Source organism: Doryrhamphus excisus, chromosome 14 (assembly GCF_030265055.1).
Source record: "Doryrhamphus excisus isolate RoL2022-K1 chromosome 14, RoL_Dexc_1.0, whole genome shotgun sequence".
NCBI lineage: Eukaryota > Metazoa > Chordata > Actinopteri > Syngnathiformes > Syngnathidae > Doryrhamphus > Doryrhamphus excisus.
The window spans coordinates 5,629,075-5,649,456 of NC_080479.1; the positions used below are offsets into that span (position 1 = coordinate 5,629,075).

At 47.6% G+C, this 20,382-nt stretch overlaps 2 protein-coding genes across 2 annotated transcripts; both read right to left on the minus strand.

Moving 5' to 3' along the window:
• Positions 1 to 2,168: 2,168 nt before the first annotated feature.
• grinaa (glutamate receptor, ionotropic, N-methyl D-aspartate-associated protein 1a (glutamate binding)) lies at positions 2,169 to 9,666 on the minus strand. Its single transcript, XM_058046579.1, has 7 exons — positions 9,126 to 9,666; positions 5,874 to 6,223; positions 4,625 to 4,737; positions 4,344 to 4,544; positions 4,144 to 4,272; positions 3,386 to 3,529; positions 2,169 to 3,309 (listed from the first exon to the last, which is right to left on the minus strand). Exons 2-7 carry the CDS (start codon positions 6,184 to 6,186, stop codon positions 3,160 to 3,162), a joined length of 1,050 nt encoding a protein of 349 aa, XP_057902562.1. The 5' UTR covers positions 6,187 to 6,223; positions 9,126 to 9,666; the 3' UTR covers positions 2,169 to 3,159.
• Positions 9,667 to 9,911: 245 nt separating this feature from the next.
• On the minus strand, positions 9,912 to 19,889 carry mapk15 (mitogen-activated protein kinase 15). Its single transcript, XM_058046578.1, has 14 exons — positions 19,791 to 19,889; positions 18,610 to 18,708; positions 17,714 to 17,743; positions 17,512 to 17,602; positions 17,311 to 17,441; positions 13,916 to 14,079; positions 13,529 to 13,668; positions 13,397 to 13,454; positions 13,187 to 13,324; positions 13,019 to 13,124; positions 12,704 to 12,944; positions 10,726 to 10,826; positions 10,464 to 10,616; positions 9,912 to 10,387 (listed from the first exon to the last, which is right to left on the minus strand). Exons 1-14 carry the CDS (start codon positions 19,878 to 19,880, stop codon positions 10,193 to 10,195), a joined length of 1,737 nt encoding a protein of 578 aa, XP_057902561.1. The 5' UTR covers positions 19,881 to 19,889; the 3' UTR covers positions 9,912 to 10,192.
• Positions 19,890 to 20,382: the final 493 nt, after the last annotated feature.

A 20,382-nucleotide genomic window follows, 5' to 3' on the forward strand; every position in this document is an offset into this window, starting at 1 on the left:
CACTGGCGCTGCTCATTACGTCAGTTCCGGCTGAAAGTTCCCCTTAAGTGCCTGAATCAGAAGCCAGCTTCAGCAGCTCAAAATGGGAAGAAGTGAAACAAAAAGGGAAATGTACTTCTTGTTAGGTTCAGTCTCTTTATAGAACCTGGAAAGCTACGTCACAGTTGTTTACCTTTCTGTCCAGTCAGCCATCTTGAATCTGAGCCTGCTCGTGCACCGTGGAACTGTGGCGCCCTCTCGTGGGCTACATAAACACTGCTTTTACAACACAAGAGTATATTTTTACCACCATGACGTAACATCACACGTTAGAACTCCTAAACATTACAGGTTTGTTTTGTCGGCTTTCGACTTTGTTCATAATCACCATGTGAGACAAACATTGCCACGCCGTAATTGCACGTGAGCTGAATGAAGCATCCATCGAGCTAGCTGGTGTTAGCGCAAGTGATGACAGTTCGGCTCTTCTCAGAGAACCGGTTCTTTCTGCTCGGATAACGAAAAAGAGTCTATTTTTTTCGGGTCCTTTTAGGTGAAATAGGTGAAACAGGAATTTAAATTTATTTAATTTTTATTTAAATATTTAAAAAAAATATTCCACAATGACAACACAACTGATCATTTTATGCAGTTTTTAAAAGAAAGTTTTTATTAGAAAACAAACATTCATAGGCCTGTAGAAAAATGAAAGCCTTTAAGGCTCGTCAGACAGGGTGTGCGTGCCTTTTGACCCGGCATTTGAGAAAAGGAAGAGTCAAATGTGGAAGTGGAAGCATGAATTCTGCAGAAGGAGAATGCCTGGCCATCTGCAGGTGAGGGGACCACAACGTTTTGGAGCTTTGCATCGTTTTCTCCCTTCATCATCAAAAGTTTCATTTCCAAAGTCCACCAAGTGTCGAGCTGTGTTGTCATTGACTAACCATTAGAATTCTTTACTGAGCACGTCTGAAGAGGAGCAGGAAGAAGCAGAGCTTATTCCATCCTACCCCTTCTCCACGTTACAGTGGTGTTACTCCAAACGGGATGCTCCCAGAAGAAGCATCCACCAATCACATCTCCTCTACTGGTTTTGCAATGGTTCCGTATGCCTGTCCCAAATTCCAATGCCATCAATGTTGGATATGAAATATTTCCTCAACCTAAGAAGGCCAAAAGGGACACTTTAATCAGTTGAAGTTAAGCTTCAACTGTTGTTTTGTGTTCTTTACTCTCCTGCGATGAGAAGGAAAAAAAGAGTCAAGTGGTATTAGATTTACAGAATATATTCCAAGTACATAAAGCAGAATAGAATGTGATTAGCCATAAATCAGACAGACTAGCATAGCACCTTCCGTGTCCTCCTGAGCTCCTGACCGATATCTCCGTTTTCAGACCATCCAAGATGTCTGCAACGTTCTGTGATGACAGTCGAGTGGTGACGTTTGTTCCTACGACACAGCAAGTCTTGTCTTGTCTTGTCATTTTCTACCGCTTATCCTCACAAGGGTCGCAGGGGTGCTGGAGCCTATCCCAGCTGACAACCATTCACACTCACATTCATACCTATGGACAATTTGGAGTGGCCAATTAACCTAGCATGTTTTTGGAATGTGGGAGGAAACCGGAGTACCCGGAGAAAAGCCACGCATGCACGGGGAGAACATGCAAACTCCACACAGAGATGGCCGAGGGTGGGATTGAACCTTGGTCTCCTAGCTGTGAGGTCTGCGCGCTAACCACTCGACCGCCGTGCAGCCCTTTTTATTCAATTCCTGGTTAATACTGCATTATTTTTTATGGGCCACTTGGGATTACTCACTTTTAGATGACTCGGTCAAATAGTCATTCCTCTATTTACATTCAGACACTTAGATGTACTTCTAACACTTGTACTTCTATCATACCAGTTATGTTGAAATATTCCTCTCACTGATGCTCTGTTCTAATGCTCTGTTAAATAAAGTTATGCTAAACTCTGCTGTCAACTCCGGAACAGCATGCTGTTTCATTCTACTGTATGTAAAATGACAATAAAGTGTGTTGGTACATGCCACTTGTTTCAAGAAACATCGGAAAAAGCGCTTTACTGCGTATCCACATTCAAGTAAATACTCATTTGTTGTATTTCCAACACACGATACTTTCCTAGCACCATGTTGACGTTACATTGAGAAGAATACCCAAACGAGCGTTTTCACATTGTATGTTTAATGTGAAGCCAACAGCAGTGAGGAGGAAGGCATACTGTATGTACAAGCGGAACACACCTACAGCCCAAAAGTACCTGGTCTGTACAAATCAAACCACTTTGCAGTTCTATGTACACACTTTTTGCACATTTACTTCGACGCTACCACGGATCCTTCATGTGCCAACCACGCACGTGCAACACGACAGGGCCATGCAGCTTCAAATTGGAAGTACTATGTTAAGACGTGAAAGAAAGAGGAAATGTACTTCCATGCTTCCATGTTAGATGTAACAGCAGCTGGAGGATCAATAAATAAATAAGTCACGATTCCAGTGTGGGGCTACTTCATGAATACTCAATTTCTACTTCAAGAACATATGGAGCAGCTCTACCGATACTTCAATGCTTCATTCATTGAAAGGTGAAAAACTAAATACAGTACTCAAACCTGCACTTCACGCTGATCAAAGACTGATCAAGAAAAAGACGAAGGGAGGGGAGATAAAGCCTGGCACGGAATGACTGCAGCAGACTCGGGCGGGGTGGGGTGGGGTGGGGGTGGGGGGGGGGCTATTTACAGCCGTAGAGGCGTTCATCTCCGTACCGCTACAGAATGATGATGAGTGGTTTCCATGGCTGGCATGCAGTGAGGCGGGCCGGGAAGGAGGAGGAGGAGGAGGAGGAGGAAGGAGATATCTAGCATCTGGCCATCAAGCGCCGCTTACCTTCTGCCTTCATGCCCAAACACCCCGGGCGCCGTGTGACGTGGCCACCAAAGCCGCCATTCCGTGTTAGTAGAAGCGGAGGACTGGTAAACGTGAGCGAGTGAAGAAAAGCGAGACGGAGCACTAAAGTGGCGGCTGAGAAACAATCAAGGACGCGCCCCGCCCGGCCACATCCACATCATGATGTCTCAGCCGCAGCCACATGACACGGCAGAATGAGGGGCAGGAGGCGTGAATTAGGGACGGCGAGAGGAAGGCGCGTCCTCATTCACGGGAGCGTCCCACGATGGCCAGGATGTAGATGAAAATGTTGATGATGTCCGTGTAGAGGTTGAGGGCGGCGAAAATGTACTCCTCGGGGCTCAGGGCCAGCTTCTTGTTGCCCAGCAGCATCTGGGTGTCCACGGCCAGGAACTGCAACCAGGATGACAAAACATCGCTCAGACCAAAAGAGGAGACGACGCACGCAGGAAACGTTGGCGGCGCTTACGCAGGTGAACAAGAGGGCCCCCAGCGAGGCGTAGACGATGTGCAGGATCTTATGGCGGATGAAAATGCACAGGAAGCCGAAGATCACCAGCACGATCAGACACACGAACAGCACGCCTTGACAGGAAGTGAAGTCGTACTTGCTCTGCGTTCACCAAAGACAGCAAAGGAAGGCCAGCGGTCATCATCATCATCATCATCATCATGTCATCCTGATGAATCCAATTGGCGATATTACCTGTACTGTATGGGTGAGCAAATCAAGCCCTCCTCTTTTCTCCTGTGATGCTAACGGTCTGTGCTAGCAAGAGCTCACTGGTAAACATTCCCTTTCCCAGGAAGACATTTCCCATGCTAGCTGTCCCGAATGCTCCGCCAAAAAACCCATCAAGCACACCACAGCCCCTCATCGGCCACCTTTGACCTCCGTGGTGGCACACTGGCTGCTCGGAGCGCGTACCCGAGTACAGTGCACCTTCCTGGGCCACAGCAGGCGGCTCCTCCCCCTCTATCCCCTGGGTCTCCCCATGTTAGATGTTTGCATGATGTTTCATCAGGACTCATCAACGGGTACACTTGCTCCCATCCTGGTGTCTCCCTGTCCTTCAAGGTGACCTCCTGCTGTGTACTAAGGACACTTCCATGTGCTAAGGTCACTGCTGATGCCACCCTGTTGGTCCTCAGATAACGTGCACGTCTCATGCTGATACCAATCATCACGCTAAAAGGTGTGGAGATGTTTGTGTCGGGGGTGCAGACCTGGAGTGAGAAGAGGACCACGGTGAAGCAAACGACGGCGGTGATGCCCACGGCCATGATGACGGTGTCGGTGTCGTAGAAGCTGGCGATCATGCCCACCATGTAGGACAGGCTCAGGGTCAGGATGGACTGTCAGAGAGAAGAAAGGATGAGGAGGAGCTGAGCGGTGAAGAGGCTTGACGTCGGGTGATGTTCTTCACCAGGGCCACCAGGTTCCAGGGGTGCTTGCGGCGGAAGTCCCCGCAGCAGCTGAGCACGATGAGAGAGACCACGAAGACCACGTAGGAGATGTAGTACGTCCATGGGTTCATCCGCACAAACAGCTTGGCCTCGTCCACGAAGGTGAAGACGGCCACGAAGGAGAAGGTGACCAGCAGCTGCACAGTGAGAACCATGAAGACCTGACAGATGGAGGAAGATGAAGATGATGGGAGAGATGTTGCCATGGAGACATGATAGATGCTTCTGAATGAGAAGGTACTTTTCTGATGAAGGCCTGTCGGATGCTCTTGTCCTCAAAGCCTGAGTTGGTGAAGTCCTCGTTGTCGTAGTAGGTGGGAGGCACATCGCCATGGTAACCGGGGCTGCCGTCAGCTGGTGAGGGAAAAACATGATGACCTGCTTCCATACCCTCTGCCAGTCATGGAGCCACCAGAGATGTCCTGGGACCTCCCCGAGAGGCATCCTGCCCCCTGATCCCACCACAGCTCTCACATGCCCTCCACGCTCCCTTCTTAAAAAGGGGGACCACCATGCCGCTTTCCCCGATCAATAGGCTCCGCCCCCAACATCCACATGATTCTGGAGAGTCATGTCAACCAAAACACATCCACAGTATCCAGGGCCTTAAACACCACCCAACGTTTTGACAACCTCTGTCACCGCCCCCAGGGACTGCTTGTCATTGGAAGACGGGATCGAGGAAGTCTTCCTTCCACCGGTCCACATCTCCAGTTGACTGTGCACTGCTTCCCCTACCTGAGATGGCCTTCAAAGGCCGTCTGGAAGTTGTCCTCCATGGCTTCTTCCACAAACTCCTCCCACATCTGAGCCACGGACTCCTTAGGCTGCTGGTACCGTCAGCCTCTGGAGTCCCAGGACTTAATGGCGTCCCTTCCTGCCACCTTACCGCCACAGATCAGATCAGCCTTAACCCTCGTCTTGCCCCTTGTCCTTTAGCCTTCGTCTTACAGCTTACCCCTTGTCTTACCCCGTACCTACCCCTTACCCCTTGTCCCTTATCTTACCCGGTAACCTTTATCTTACCCCTTGTCTTACCCCGTACCCCTTATCTTACCCCTTGTCTTACCCTGTACCCCTTATCTTACCCCTTATCTTACCCCGTACCCTTTATCTTACCCCTTGTCTTACCCCGTACCCTTTATCTTACCCCTTGTCTTACCCCGTACCCCTTATCTTACCCCTTGTCTTACCCTGTACCCCTTATCTTACCCCTTATCTTACCCCGTACCCTTTATCTTACCCCTTGTCTTACCCTGTACCCTTTATCTTACCCCTTGTCTTACCCTGTACCCCTCATCTTACCCCTCGTCTTCATCTTACCTCACGTCTTGCCCCTTTCGTCTTACCCCTTACCCTTTCGCCTTTGTCTTACCCCTTACCCATCATCTTACACTTTACCCCTCATCTTACCCGACACTTCACTGAGGGGAGAGACGCACTCAGACATTGTAAACATAAACTGGGCTGCATGGTTTCTTCCTACTCACCAGAGGGGCCTCCAGGGAAGCCAGGCTGCCCATGTCCCTGGTAGGGACCCTGAGCGTAGGGCCCCTGAGCATAGGGACCCTGGGGGTAGGGCATCTGGGGGTAGGGCATCTGGGGGTAGGGGGCAGGGCCAAAGCCCGCCTGGGGGAACCCTGGCTGGCCGTAGCCGGCGGGCGGCGGCGGGTACGCTCCCCCGGGGGCCTGGTGGTAGTTGGGCGGGGGCATGCCAAAGCCCGGCTGCGTGGGTCCGTAGACGTTGTTATGGAGTGGGTTGGTCTCCCCCATGACGGGGTAGCCACTCTTGTCCTGGGACATGGTGTGGAGGAAGGTTCAGGCGGGTACAGGAAGTGATCTAAGAGGATAAAAGACAGCATTAGGAAGCTAACGGTGTTGGAGCCAGGTATGTGGCCAAGGTGAGACCATTACCCACATGGGGGGGGCGGGGGGGCACGCACTGCTTGATGCCGGAAATGTCCAGATGATAGTTATCATTATTACACTTGGTAATTATTACAATTATTATTCATTGCTCAGGATTAGCAGCATTATTAATGATTCTATTTATATTATTGTTAGCATTTTAGCTTTGACATTTTCCTTCCTTACAGTGTTACCAACTCTTACCAATCATTCAATCATCTGTTTTCTGTACTGCTTAATCCTCACGAGGGTTGCGGGGGTCTTCGGGGGAGAGGCGGGGTACACCCTGGACTGGTGGCCAGCCAATCCCAGGGCACATATAGACAAACAACCATTCACACTCACATTCATACCTATGGACAATTTGGAGTGGCTAATTAACCTAGCATGTTTTTGGAATGTGGGAGGAAACCGGAGTACCCGGAGAAAACCCACGCATGCACGGGGAGAACATGCAAACTCCACACAGAGATGGCCGAGGGGGGAATCGAACACAGGTCTCCTAGCTGTGTGGCCTGCACGCTAAGAACTTGTTCACTGTGCAGCCTCTTACCAATCAATATACACAAAATAATAATGTGGTTAATCTGGATTTAAAAGTAGATATATGGATAATTCATGAAGATATGTACGCAGTGCCGTGCTCATTTCAGTCATGGCATTGTTAACATGAAAAACCACCGCCATCACTGACTCGTCACCTTGAGAAGATATATTGTATGGAGCCCCATACAATATAGACAAAATACACTTCCTATTGTGCTGATGACTTCCAACAAGCAGCCTTAGAAATCTACAATGTTTTTCATTCCTTCATGGAGGACGTGCAGACGCTGTTCCTGTCACCTTGGATGAAGAATGTACGATTCCGTGCTGTGTGAGACATACCAAGACATGAAAAGTAGATACGAGCCGTGACTAAGGTATAGTCAGCTTCCTCAACCGCCATCCTGCAGCATCTCTGCACAACATGATGTGATCCACTGAATGTGACCCAGGAAGCGGACCACAGACCATCAGTCCGACAGACAGACAGACGGGCCTGCCGTCATGTGACACGAGGAGTCCCTACCATGTGATCTGCATCCAGTCCAAAGGCCACAAGCCTGCAATGAGTCATCGTTTACAGCAGCCATAACTAATCAATCGTCTATTTACACTCCACGTGTGTCTCGTTTCACCAACTCTTAGCACGGTGTCATCTGTGATGGATTATATTCATGGCAACACTGCATCATGTCACATGACCAACAGTGCCAACTAAACCACACTGAAGCACATCAATCAACGTCAATCAGTGGGATCCTGAATGTGGATGGCACTGCGGGGGGGGGGGGGGGGGGGGGGGGGGGGGTTGCTCTTTTACAGCATTACGAGGCTCCCCCCATCCTCTTAGGAGAGAAACGCTCTCCATCTGAGGATCAACTCGCTTCCTAACATGGCGGCCCGGTGGCGGACACCCAATCGAGTTAAACGGTGGTAGGAAGGGGAGGGGCCCATGTTGACACAATTAGTGAAGCACAACTCCACAGCAGAGCCGTATTAGAACATCATAACATGCTAAGTGCACGCCTGAGCTAATGACTCATACAGTACAAAAGCAGAGTATTATTTACTTACACAGTACAAAGGGGAAGGATTATTTACTTCCTATCTCGTCTCAAAGCAGGCCTCATCGGCTCATGCTGATAGGATAGCTTCCGCGAGGCCGGAGCTGTCCTATCTAGTGGAAGCTGTCCTATCTAGTCTTTGAGCAGGCCTTATCAGTTCCTGCCCGGAGGAAGCAGCCTGCTTGGATGAGAGACATGCCGAAGGCGAGTTGTGATGGAGTCGGCGCCGTGATATGCTAACATCATGCTAGCTCACTGTCACATGTTTGATTTGGCCAATTGTACTCGTCACACTGGCGGCTAACGTTCAACCTTGGGTGCTGTCACAAGGTCCACTGGGGAGATGAATGTGTGTGTGTGTGGTAATGCAGCAGGCTGCCGTCAATGGCAGCTGCCATGTCAGCATCATCCTCCTCCAGCTCCAGCACGCTTGAGCAGCGGCTGCCTTGTGACAGTTAGCAGGACACACATCAGTTGAACATTGCCTTCTCGTCTTCTATTTTCAAAACAAACTGCATTACAGTACATAAAGTACATGACAATACTTTGTGTGCTGGGATTAGAGCCTTCTAATAGCAACATTCTACTGTTTTAGCTGTGGTCAAACACGTCAACATGTGTCACTACAATAACAACACTGTATTCTTGGACTGGACCATCATCTTAAATAGCAAAAATAGACTAAATCTAGCCTCCATTAATAACCCCCACAGCCATTACAGTGATTACCGACCAAATGACTCCAAAGTAGGCCCTTACAGACGTCGCGTCCTTTGAAGAACCACGCAGGCGTACTGCGCCATCGGGAACAGAAAGAGAAACATTCTCACCTCCCGGGTTTCGCGGCCTCGCCGGCGGTCACGTGTTCCCCAACGTCACCTAACCGAGCGTTAATAACATCGTTCGCGGTTATGACGACGTTATCCATGCTACGCTTGTTAGCATCGCTAGCTGTTAGCATGTTGACAGCCGATCTCCTTATCTCAAAACATCGTCCCCACACTCGCCCCCACGGCCGTACGCTACACGTTTTATTGCATCATTTCAGCTTTGCCCGGTGGCGTACAATGTAAAAGGCAACATTGTGGCTTTTATTTCAGTCTGATGGAGGCGAGCCGAGGGATGCTAAAACAACAAGCGGTGCTTAACTAGAGGGCGCCATCAACAGTTAAGCTAAACCCGCTGCCAAATAATAATTATAATAATGATAATAATGATACTCGCCTTATTTGAATGCTCCTCTAATGTCCTCCTGGAAGGTCTAGTGGGTGTTTAAATTCCGTCAACGGACCTTCTCCTCCTCCTTGTCGTCTGTTCTGCCCAGCCCAGTCAAGTGGGTCAGGCGATGACGTCACCTTGCGACGTGTTTACGTAACGTGCGGGAATCTCTCGATGCGTTCCAACACCGTTTGGAGTTGCCCTCGCCGACTTCCCCTCGGCACTTGGTATGACGTCGTGTCGGCGTCACGCGGAGGCCTCTTGCTGAGTCCAGGGAAGTGGGAAGTGATAAATGGAACGCACCTTCGCTTGTTCACTTCCGGCCCAAGCGACCACGCGCCCACGCTTTACAAATAATAGTATTTGTATATTACCTTTTAGTAAAAGAAAATTAGTTTTAGTTTCCAAGGTTGCGTTGTTTTAATTTAGCGTTAGCTAAAAATATTTGATTTTAACAGTAGCTGCCGGTACGGGGTTGGTTTGTCGACGTTCGGCCAAAGGGTTGGAGTTCACCGAGACTTCTAATGGCGGCGGAGATGCCCTCGAGGGCAAGCCAAACTGCTACCGGAAGTAGCAGTTTGACGCCGGCGTGACGTCATCACGCAACCCGCCGTTTCTAATGTCGAATGCGCTTGATGTGCGAGTCACGTGGTTTATTATCTGGACGCCACGAGTATGACGTACAGGCCACTGGTCTCTCCCTAACGTGTTGAAGTGGTTAGGACATTTTAGCTCCATGGTATTTATTTATAAATACGTCATGTTGTATGCTTAACATCTGTCCATCTATTGGTCATAATAAAGAAGGTGAAAACATAAGATCCTTTTATTGTGACCCCAAGCGGCTCATGATTATTTTGGTTTTAAGAATAGAAATATGTCACTGCAGTCAATCCAAAGTCATCCCTTTCATTTCTCATTTCTCATCATTTGAGAGATGATGGGCGGAGATCAACATGACAAGTCTCATGTGTTGTCCTGGTTTGGCTTCTCAAGCTTCCTTGTGTGAAACGGAAGCTGCAGTCCGGGGCGAGTGGGAGGAGTTTCCCGCACCCTGACCGTGGGCGGGTCAGCTACTGGTTGCAGGCGCGCGCTTGAAGCAGGTTGTCCAGGTCCGTCTTGCTGATGGTGCCGTAGGCCTGGCAGTAGCTGCCGAGCTTGGCGCGCGGGTCGCCCGCGGCCGACACGTTGCAGTTGTTCTGGAAGACCTTCTTGCTGTAGCGGGGGGGCGGTCGACCTTCGCGGGCGTGAGAGACGGACTGCTGGCTCTGAACGGGAAGAGAGATCCGTGATCAGAAGAGCGTCCCGAGGGCTTTCTCACCACTGGCGTCCGGGGCGGCCTACCGGGTTAGCGCAGGCCACGCTGGGCCCCGAGGACAGAGGCGTGTCGTTCTTGCGCACCAGCGGGTTGTTCTGAGCTTGGGTGAGCGTCAGGGAGAAGGAGCGGCTGTGGTGGGCGGGGGCCGAACGTCCGCGCTGGATGATCTGGTCCATGGACTTTTGAGGAGGACAATAGATTTATTTACATTTCCTTCAAACACGCACAGGACACCCGCTACAACGGCGACGCCCCAGCGGGGGGCCGTGGACCGTCTCTTCATCTTACCGTGTGGGCTCTGACGCCATCTGTTGGCGAGGGGCCGGCACTGCCGCCGGCGGGTGCGGCGGCTCTCCTGGCCGCGCTGGCGTGGCTCTGGGCGAAAACACCTGGGGGAGGATTCACGTGTTAGTTCCGCTCTACGGGCAATCATTCAGGCCATCACAGGTATCGAAGCCAGGTACGGGTTCATGGAAGTATCGGCCCGTGAGAGCCCGATGACGTGCTCGTCATTTCCACAGCGCTCAGAAGCCAAGATGGGAAATAGCTAGTATACTAGTACGTGTCTTTCATACTTTATGGCTACTCTATAATATCTGTTATTATTATCTGTTATTATCCAGCTGGAGTCTACCTGCACCTTCCATGGGATCTTTGCCAATATTGACACATTTATTGACTGAAGAATGGGGGACAAAATCCAATCCTTTGGAACGCTGTATTTTTATAAAATAGTTATATACAAAGGGATTTTTAAATATATATATTAACATATACCTCATTATAAAAGCTAATTAAAATATTCAAAATAGTACGCAAAATTATGAAATGCATATGTATGGTGTAAAAATATCAAAAACTACTACAGTACATTTAAAAAGTACCCAAAATAAAATCATTAGGAAAAAAACACTAAATATAGCAGTAAGAGTTATTTTTCCCCAATATTTTTCAAATACATTTAACTGAAAATGTAGTTATTTTAAAGTTTTTTTTTAATGACAACATACAATCATATAAGGAAATGTAAAATACAACATAAAAATAATCTAAATTTAAAAAATAGATTAAAAAAATACACAAAATAAAAAAAATGTAAAATACAGCAGTAATATTTTTAAATAATTTTTCCCAAATCATAAATACTATTCCTAGCAGATCAAATAAAAACGATACAATCACTATACAATATAATAAATCTAACAAAGAAGTAGATAAAATACAGTATGTATATATCCAAATATAAAATGATGTTATTATTAAGGGATATGTCCCCGGGTCTTGAGTTTGGTTTTGCTTTGGCTCCTTTTGCATCCTAAATACCATCTGGTTTGTTTTAGCCGCCATCTTGGATCAGGTGCGCAACCCAAACTCTCCCGATACTTCCATGGGCGCCATTTTAGGACCGCAGCGACATGTTGCCGACATGAGCGTTGTAGAGATACGCCGCCTAACAAACACATGCGCCGCTCAAAAGAGAAACCATACCCCCACGAGGGTGAAAAACCTCCCAATTTTATGGCTTGAAGACCAGAGTCTGGTCATTTTATGAGAGCTATGTAAATAAATATGGACAGGCTGCCATCGACACACGGCCATGACAGGACTGATCCCATCCCTCCATCCATGCATCCGCTACTATGGAGGGTGACTCCTATATGACACGTTGGGCCCCAATTTCGTGGCGCAGGGTGGTGGAGCACGGCGCAGCCCACGCAGTGGTCATTTGGTCCGGTGCACTGCTGTGCGCAGCCAATTTGGTAATTTAGTAGACTGGACTGTGCCGAGATGGGCGCACCAGGGGAGCAGTCCACTTTTTCAGCTTGGCACAATGACAACTGGGTGACAAAACAGCCCCTCCAAAAGGTGCGAAGAAAGCTTGCCTGCTCCGACCTGGTCTATTGGGGGCGCAGGCGAAGCGCAGGCGAAGCGCAGGCGAAGCGCAGGCGAAGCGCAGGCGAAGCGCAGGCGAAGCGCAGGCGAAGCGCAGGCGAAGCGCAGGCGAAGCGCAGGCGAAGCGCAGGCGAAGCGCAGGCGAAGCGCAGGCGAAGCGCAGGCGAAGCGCAGCCTGCGTAATGGAAAATTGGCTGACGGGCGCACAGTGCAGACGCGTAACCAAAACCTCACAGGCAACAGCCGCCCCTAAATAAAGGGCCTGTGACCCCAAATCAACATTTTAGACGTGAAACCTCGGCCAGAAAAAAGCCCAAGACGCCCGCCCCCCCGCCCCCCCCAGTCACCATCCAATCACAAACGAGCCACCTACTTTGAGTGTGTGTGATGGGGTTGTACGTGGATCTGCTGAGGGCAGGGTTCTCTGACGGGGGCGGCGATGCATTCGCTGGCTCGTGTTTCTCAGCCCTCGCCGGCGGCTCTTGCGTCTTGGCTTCCTGATTGTCGTTGGCCGCCGTGTCCTTCAGGTGGTGTTTCCTGTCCCTGCCGGCGCCGGTGTCTTTGTGATGGATGTGTGTGAGGGCGCCCAGGGGACTCCTCCTGTCTCGGATCATCTGCAAGGAGACTGCGGTCATGGAGCATCCTGGTCTGGTCTGGTCTGGTCTTGGGAAAAGCCCACTGTCCGTACCTGGTAAAGTCTGTTGCGGTATTGTTCCACGGATAATTGCACGTCGTCGTCCAGCGGCAGCGTGACATCGTAGGTGAGAGCAGGCTCCTTGGCTGGATTATGGAACCTCCAAAGACAGGAAGAGGTCTTCAAAGGCTGCCGATGAGGTACGTCCGTGGCTTACAGTACCTGGCTACATAAGGATGCTGCAGGGCTTTCTCCGCAGTCAGCCTCTTGTCCGGGTTGAACACCAGCAAGCCCTTCAGCAGGTCCAGAGCGTCTGGAGGTACCGAAGACTGCAGGACCTCCTCCAAAGGCACTTGTGGCCTGGTCAGGGAAGGAAACAAGGAAGGAAGGAGTGAAGGATGCACCATCACCCTCACACAAAAACCTTCTTACTTCAGCAGCATCTTCTGGATGAACGAGGACCCAATCTCAGACTTGACGGAGAGGAAATCTGGGAAAGAATGAGCGTGTTTAAGGAAGCCCGCTGGCAAGGAAGAAGGCACACCCGAAGAAGACGGGAGGTACCATCCGGGCAGGGGTGCGGGATGGCGCTCATGATCTTCTCTATTTGGTTGATGGTGGAAGTCCCGGGGAACAGAGCCTTCCCCAGCAGCATCTCACCCAGGATGCAGCCCAGACTCCACATGTCCACACCCTTGGTGTACCTTGGGACGAGACAAATACACAGTCTGGGAGGGGGGACCTCATCCTGAATACTCTCACCCGGTGGGGCCTGTGTCACCGTGGGGACCAAAAATGAAGTAGAGGCCCCCGAGAGCCGTAAAACGTCGCTTAAACGTCCCCCATGAAGCGTCCTTCCCCAAACGTGATAGTGGTCCTAGTGGACGCGCCCCGGGACTGCAGCCCTGGACTTTGTCGAACCGGAAGGTATGTGTGTCGCAGTCAGCGTACCTGGTGGAGCCCAGCAGGATCTCAGGAGCTCTGTACCACCTGGTGGCCACGTACTCCGTCAGTGCCGGGCTCCCGCTGTCCTCTTGGATCTGGTTGAGGGACCGGGCCAGGCCGAAGTCGCACAGCTTGACCACGCAGTCCGAGTCCACCAGCACGTTGGACGGCTGCGAGCAAACCTTCATCAGTTCCTGCTGGCTTCCCTCAGACACTAAATCAACGGTAAGGTTTCTCTCCACCAGTGCGGGAGGACTCTTAGCCAGGTGGACGCCGACCTCCTGGTACCTGAGGCACCACTGATACCAGATGAAGACCCCCTCGAGAGGAGACTCCCATACTCTAGCGTGGCTAGGTGCATGCATCTCATGGATCTCATGCATCTCATGCATCTCATGGATCTCATGGATCTCATGCATCTCATGGATCTCATGCATCTCATGCATCTCATGCATCTCATGGATCTCATGGATCCCATGGATCCCATGCATCTCATGGATCTCATGGATCTCATGGATCTCATGCATCTCATGGATCTCATGGATCTCATGGATCTCATGGATCCCATGCATCCCATGCATCCCATGCATCCCATGGATCTCATGGATCTCATGCATCTCATGGATCTCATGCATCTCATGGATCTCATGGATCTCATGGATCTCATGGATCCCATGGATCTCATGCATCTCATGCATCTCATGGATCTCATGGATCTCATGGATCTCATGGATCTCATGGATCTCATGCATCTCATGCATCTCATGCATCTCATGGATCTCATGGATCTCATGGATCTCATGGATCTCATGCATCTCATGCATCTCATGGATCCCATGCATCCCATGCATCCCATGGATCTCATGGATCCCATGCATCCCATGGATCTCATGGATCTCATGGATCTCATGGATCTAATGGATCTCATGGATCTCATGGATCTCATGGATCTCATGGATCTAATGGATCTCATGGATCTCATGGATCTCATGCTCCCAGCCGTTGCTGCCACTTAGATACATTGACACTTACAGTATACTGGAACCAGTTCTGGTTCTCTGCCGTGAATGTTGGCTGTTTGCTGCTAGACTATGCCCCATTAGTAGTCCGGACAGACTGAAGGATTGGCATGCTATGTAGTATTGTGGTCACTAGATGAAGTGTGGAAGTGGTAGGCTTTTGGCCTTTCTGTTGGCTAACTGGTTAAGCTTGGTAGCCTCGAGTCCCTGCAGCCTAAGAGTTGTGATGTAAACCAAGAATAGAGCGTGAAGTTGACTATAGGGGTGCTGTTTCATGTCTAGAGGGCTCTAACAATATAAAAGCCAAACCATATTGGGAAAGTCATGGTGACAAAAGAACACGATACAGGTGAAAAACTCTTTTCTGCTTCTGATCCTTGACTTTGTTCCCATAACATTTCGACTTTCAGCTGCCTTCTTTTGGTTGGCTCATTTTTTCTCATAATATTTGGATTTTATTCTCATAAATGACAGCTGTTTTAAATTTAGACTTCAAACGTTCCAACTATTTCAGCTCTACATTTTCTGATCACAATTTCAACTTTATTGCCATAATATTTTCACCTTACTCCGTTTCACTTTTTCCCCCAAGCTAATTTTCCAAAAATGCTTTGTCACAATCTTACAGGTTTAAAAGGGGACCTATGGTGCTTTTTCCACTTTTCTGGTCTATAAATGGAGTTAGAATGTGCTGCTTCTGTGTTTATGCTGCTAGCAATGGCTCGTAAAGGAAAGCTACGCATGTTTCCAATTCCTAAAGACGCCACCGTCAGACACAAGTGGTTGGAGTTCCTGATTCCCTACCAGCAAAAGGAATGCATTTTCATCTGTCAAGGGCATTTCACACTGGACTCTTTAGTGAACATGGGCCACTATGGCACTATGTCACTATGTCACTATGTCACTATGTCAGTAGTCAGTAGTCACTATGTCATTAGTCACTAGCAGTTTATCAGGGTCCTAACTGTCTTTATTTTGGGGAAGTCATGGTAGTCATTGTAGCATAGAGGACTTTAGCATTGTAGCATAGAGGAATGTCGCATTGTAGCATAGAGGAATGTAGCTTTGTAGCATAGAGTACTTTAGCATTGTAGCATAGAGAAATGTAGCATAGAGGACTTTAGCATTGTAGCATAGAGGGATGTAGCATTGTTGCATAGAGGAATGTCGCATTGTAGCATAGAGGACTTTAGCATTGTAGCATAGAGAAATGTAGCATAGAGGACTTTAGCATTGTAGCATAGAGGAATGTAGCATTGTAGCATAGAGGACTGTAGCATTGTAGCATAGAGGAATGTAGCATTGTAGCATAGAGGACTTTAGCATTGTAGCATAGAGGAATGTAGCATTGTAGCATAGAGGACTTTAGCATTGTAACATAGAGGACTTTAGCATTGTAGCATAGAGGACTTTAGCATTGTAGCATAGAGGACTTTAGCATTGTGGCATAGAGGACTTTAGCATTGTGGCATAGAGGAATGTAGCATTGTAGCATAGAGGACTTTAGCATTGTAGCATAGAGGAATGTAGCATTGTAGCATAGAGGACTGTAGCATTGTAGCATAGAGGAATGTAGCATTGTAGCATAGAGGACTGTAGCATTGTAACAGAGGACTGTAGCATTGTAGCATAGAGGACTGTAGCATTGTAGCATAGAGGAATGTAGCATTGTAGCATAGAGGACTTTAGCATTGTAGCATAGAGGACTTTAGCATTGTAGCATAGAGGACTTCAGCATTGTAGCATAGAGGACTTTAGCATTGTAGCATAGAGGAATGTAGCATTGTAGCATAGAATAATGTAGCATTGTAGCATAGAATAATGTAGCATTGTAGCATAGAGGAATGTAGCATTGTAGCATAGAGGAATGTAGCATTGTAGCATAGAGGACTGTAGCATTGTAGCATAGAGGACTGTAGCATTGTAGCATAGAGGAATGTAGCATTGTAGCATAGAGGAATGTAACATTGTAGCATAGAGGACTTTAGCATTGTAGCATAGAGGAAGCGAGGTTGCTAATAGCAGTTTCCTACCACAGTTAGTGGCCATTTTAAAAAGATACATCACGGTTCATATTGAACTCTTATAAAGTCGGGTTGGCAACTAGCGGAACAACACCAGAAGTCCTTCTAAGCACTCGGCAGTGTGACCAACCACAGTGGAGTGGGCGTGCCTGGAGGCGGGCCGAGGGTGGAATACAATAAAACAGACCGTTTTTGCGGGAACCGAGAAAGCCAAAGAAATCCAGCTGAATAGGTGCAGCTTGTGGAAGATCTAGAAAGCTTTGCGTGCCGGTTATTGTGTGTAGCTGCTCTCCAGGAGTCCACAAGTCAATAGAAACAATCAGAGGCATCATGCTATGGAAGGGAGTGAGGCGGGTACCTTTTGGTCTCGGTGGATGACGTTTCCCGAGTGCAAATATTTAACGGCTTTGAGCAGCTGGTACATGACGTAGCGCTTGTGAATGTCCTTCAGCAGCGTTCCTTTCTTGATCACGGCGTGCAGGTCGCTGTCTGCATGAAATACGAAACAAGGCTTTGCTTTGTCCTCCATGATGACGACGACGTGAAAGCATCTACGCACCCATGTACTCAAAGATCAGGTAAATATCTTTATCGTTCTGCGCCCGCACCACATTTTGAAGCTTGATCACGTTGGGGTGGTCTCCAAACTCCTGCACACAGTCCATCTTATTTTGAAAAGCAACTTATGGTGCTGGAGGAACGTCAAGAGACTGACAGTGTGTGTGTCAAGGTCATTAAACGCCACGCTCACGGCCGCCTACCTGCAGGAACATCACCTCTCGGAAGGTCCGCTGCAGACAGAAGGCATCCAATCAGCTTGCACCATGGTACCGTGTATAGCAGGGGTGGGCAAGCTACGGCCCGGGAGCCACATGCGGCCCACCAAATGTTTGAATCCGGCCCGCCAGTTGCTTTTAAGTATTTCAACTTTTAACATACCAGCTGGCAACATGACTTTCAAGTCGGATGTCTTATTCAGTAAAAAATAAAATAAAATAAATCATAGTTTGATGTGGTCTGATGTTTAAAGTGCTCCTGAAAAAAAGGAAACAAGAACATATAGCTGATAGTATGACAATTAAAATTAGACAAATAATTAAAGGCGTAAAATTATTAAAATTATTAAAAATTATTTTAAAAATAGTAAAAAATAGTAAAAATTATTTAAAAAATATTTAAAAAATTTTTAAAAATATTTTTAAAATATTAAAAATCATTACAATTATAAAAAATATTAAAATTATTAAAAATTATTTAAAAAATAGTAAAAATTATTAAAAAATATTTAAAAATTATTTAAAAATATTTTAAAAATAGTAAAAATTATTAAAAAATATTTAAAAATTATTTAAAAATATTTTTAAAATATTAAAAATCATTACATTATAAAAATTATAAAAATTATAAAAATTATAAAAATTATAAAAATTATAAAAATTATAAAAATTATTAAAATTATTAAAATTATTAAAATTATTAAAATTATTAAAATTATTAAAATCATGTGTGTTAAATATATGTTCTGGCCCCCCGCACAATTTTGTTAACTCAATGCGGCCCATGAGTCAAAAAGTTTGCCCACCCCTGGTGTATAGCATCACACTCAGCACTCATTACTCAGCCGCTCCTTGGTCATGTCAGCCAGCCAAACACACACCTGAGCGTCCGTCTTGTTCCGGAAGGCATCGAAAATCTTCTTCACGGCCACAATCTCACCCGTCTCCCTGTCCACCGCCTTCCACACGATGCCATACGCCTGCGACACAAACGACCATTTTTAAACAGACGTCCATGTTGTCATTTTGGGCTTTTATTTTGCTGACAAATGCTGACATCATTGACTCAAATGGGCATTTCAAAGCTTACCGCCATTGACAAATATCCACATAGAATTGAAGTTAATGGAGAAATTTGAGCAAAACACAGTCAAAATAATAGAAATGTGTTATATTTAGTAATGTATCGCAGTTTTGGTCCTTGGAGTTGTAACTTTGACCCTGCAAAAAAAACAACAACAAAGCAAAACAACAAAGCAGAGTTTTAGGACTAATCTTACGTCTCGTTAAAGCGGATCTTAAAAGCACATAGAAGCTCAGCTCCCAGCGATATTTATCCTATCAAGTCACTGTGTATTTTTTTGAAGTAAAAACCCTGATGTCATTCAATCAAACAGCCATTTAAAAGTTTAATATCATTCAAATATTGACATATTTGGCATTTATGGTATGTGATTAGTGGCCCCCGCTGGGATAGGCTCCAGCACACCCCCGCCAAGAAGAGGGATGGATCTTTATTGAGAAATCAGAGCAAAAAGACGTAGAAAAAGAGAAAAGGAGACTATTTTTTATCCTTTTTGGAAACTGAAAAAAGTGCAAAAAATATAAACAAAGCATCCAAATCCATTTTATTACTAATCGTATGTACTTAAACCTGATCTTAGAGTCTTAGAGGGCTGCATTCCCCTCAGGCGAGACTACTTCTTAGTACTTTGGACTTTTCTAAACCGGTTCAACAGCTGTGCAGCACAACACGCCAAGCCGCTTGCCCCACCCACCGACACGTCTCTCAGCCAATAGGATGAAAGAATGTGTCTCTGTGAGCAAAGTGGCTATGATGGAAAGAATCGTGTGTTTTGCAAACTCTGTAAAAGCGAGGAAAGTTCCCTCAAAGGAAATAAGGATGTCCTTACAAAGTAAACAAGGAGACATTGAGTCTGGAAAATAGAATAAAACCCTTCGAAAAACTAGTCAAGTAACAATAATGATAATAAAAAGAGAAGCAGCTTGATGCATTCACGATCGCCTTGAAAAATGCCAAGTGCCCAATAAAGTCACTCACCCCTTTGCCAAGCCGTTTCCTAATCTCATATTTCATGGATATGTGCTCCTCCACTTCAGGTATGCTGGCCGATTTCAAACTTTTGCTCATCTTCGACACTTCCAAGTCAACGCTTTTTTTCCCAATGTTGTTTTGCTAGCGCCTCGACGATTTTACACCGATGACACCAAAGTGGTCGCCGCTAACCGGAAGTGGTGGCGATTTGGCATCCGCGGCGGTTATTGCATCTTTCCCTGCGCCATACGAGCCAGATTTGAGCGTCTTTTGGTCCTTGGAAGTGAAAGTATTCCGCGGAGTGGCGGCAGGTTTGCTTCCCGTTAAACGAAAGCCACCGGGGGGGAGGAAGCAGGTGGAGCCATTTCACATCCGGAAGCAGGGCGACGAAGTCGGCGTTTTTAAAGAAAGGCTCTTCACGTCCTTCCTCACGGACAGTCCGGACCGCATCGCTGCCGCCGTGGGTCACGGCGTGTACGGACGAGTCGAACCGGTGGAGTTTTGTCGATACTTGTCGTCCTGGAAACGGACGTTGCGTGTCTCTTAAAGGGCTAGCAAGCCACGGCGCCGGCGCTTCCGGGTACGTCACGTGGGTGCT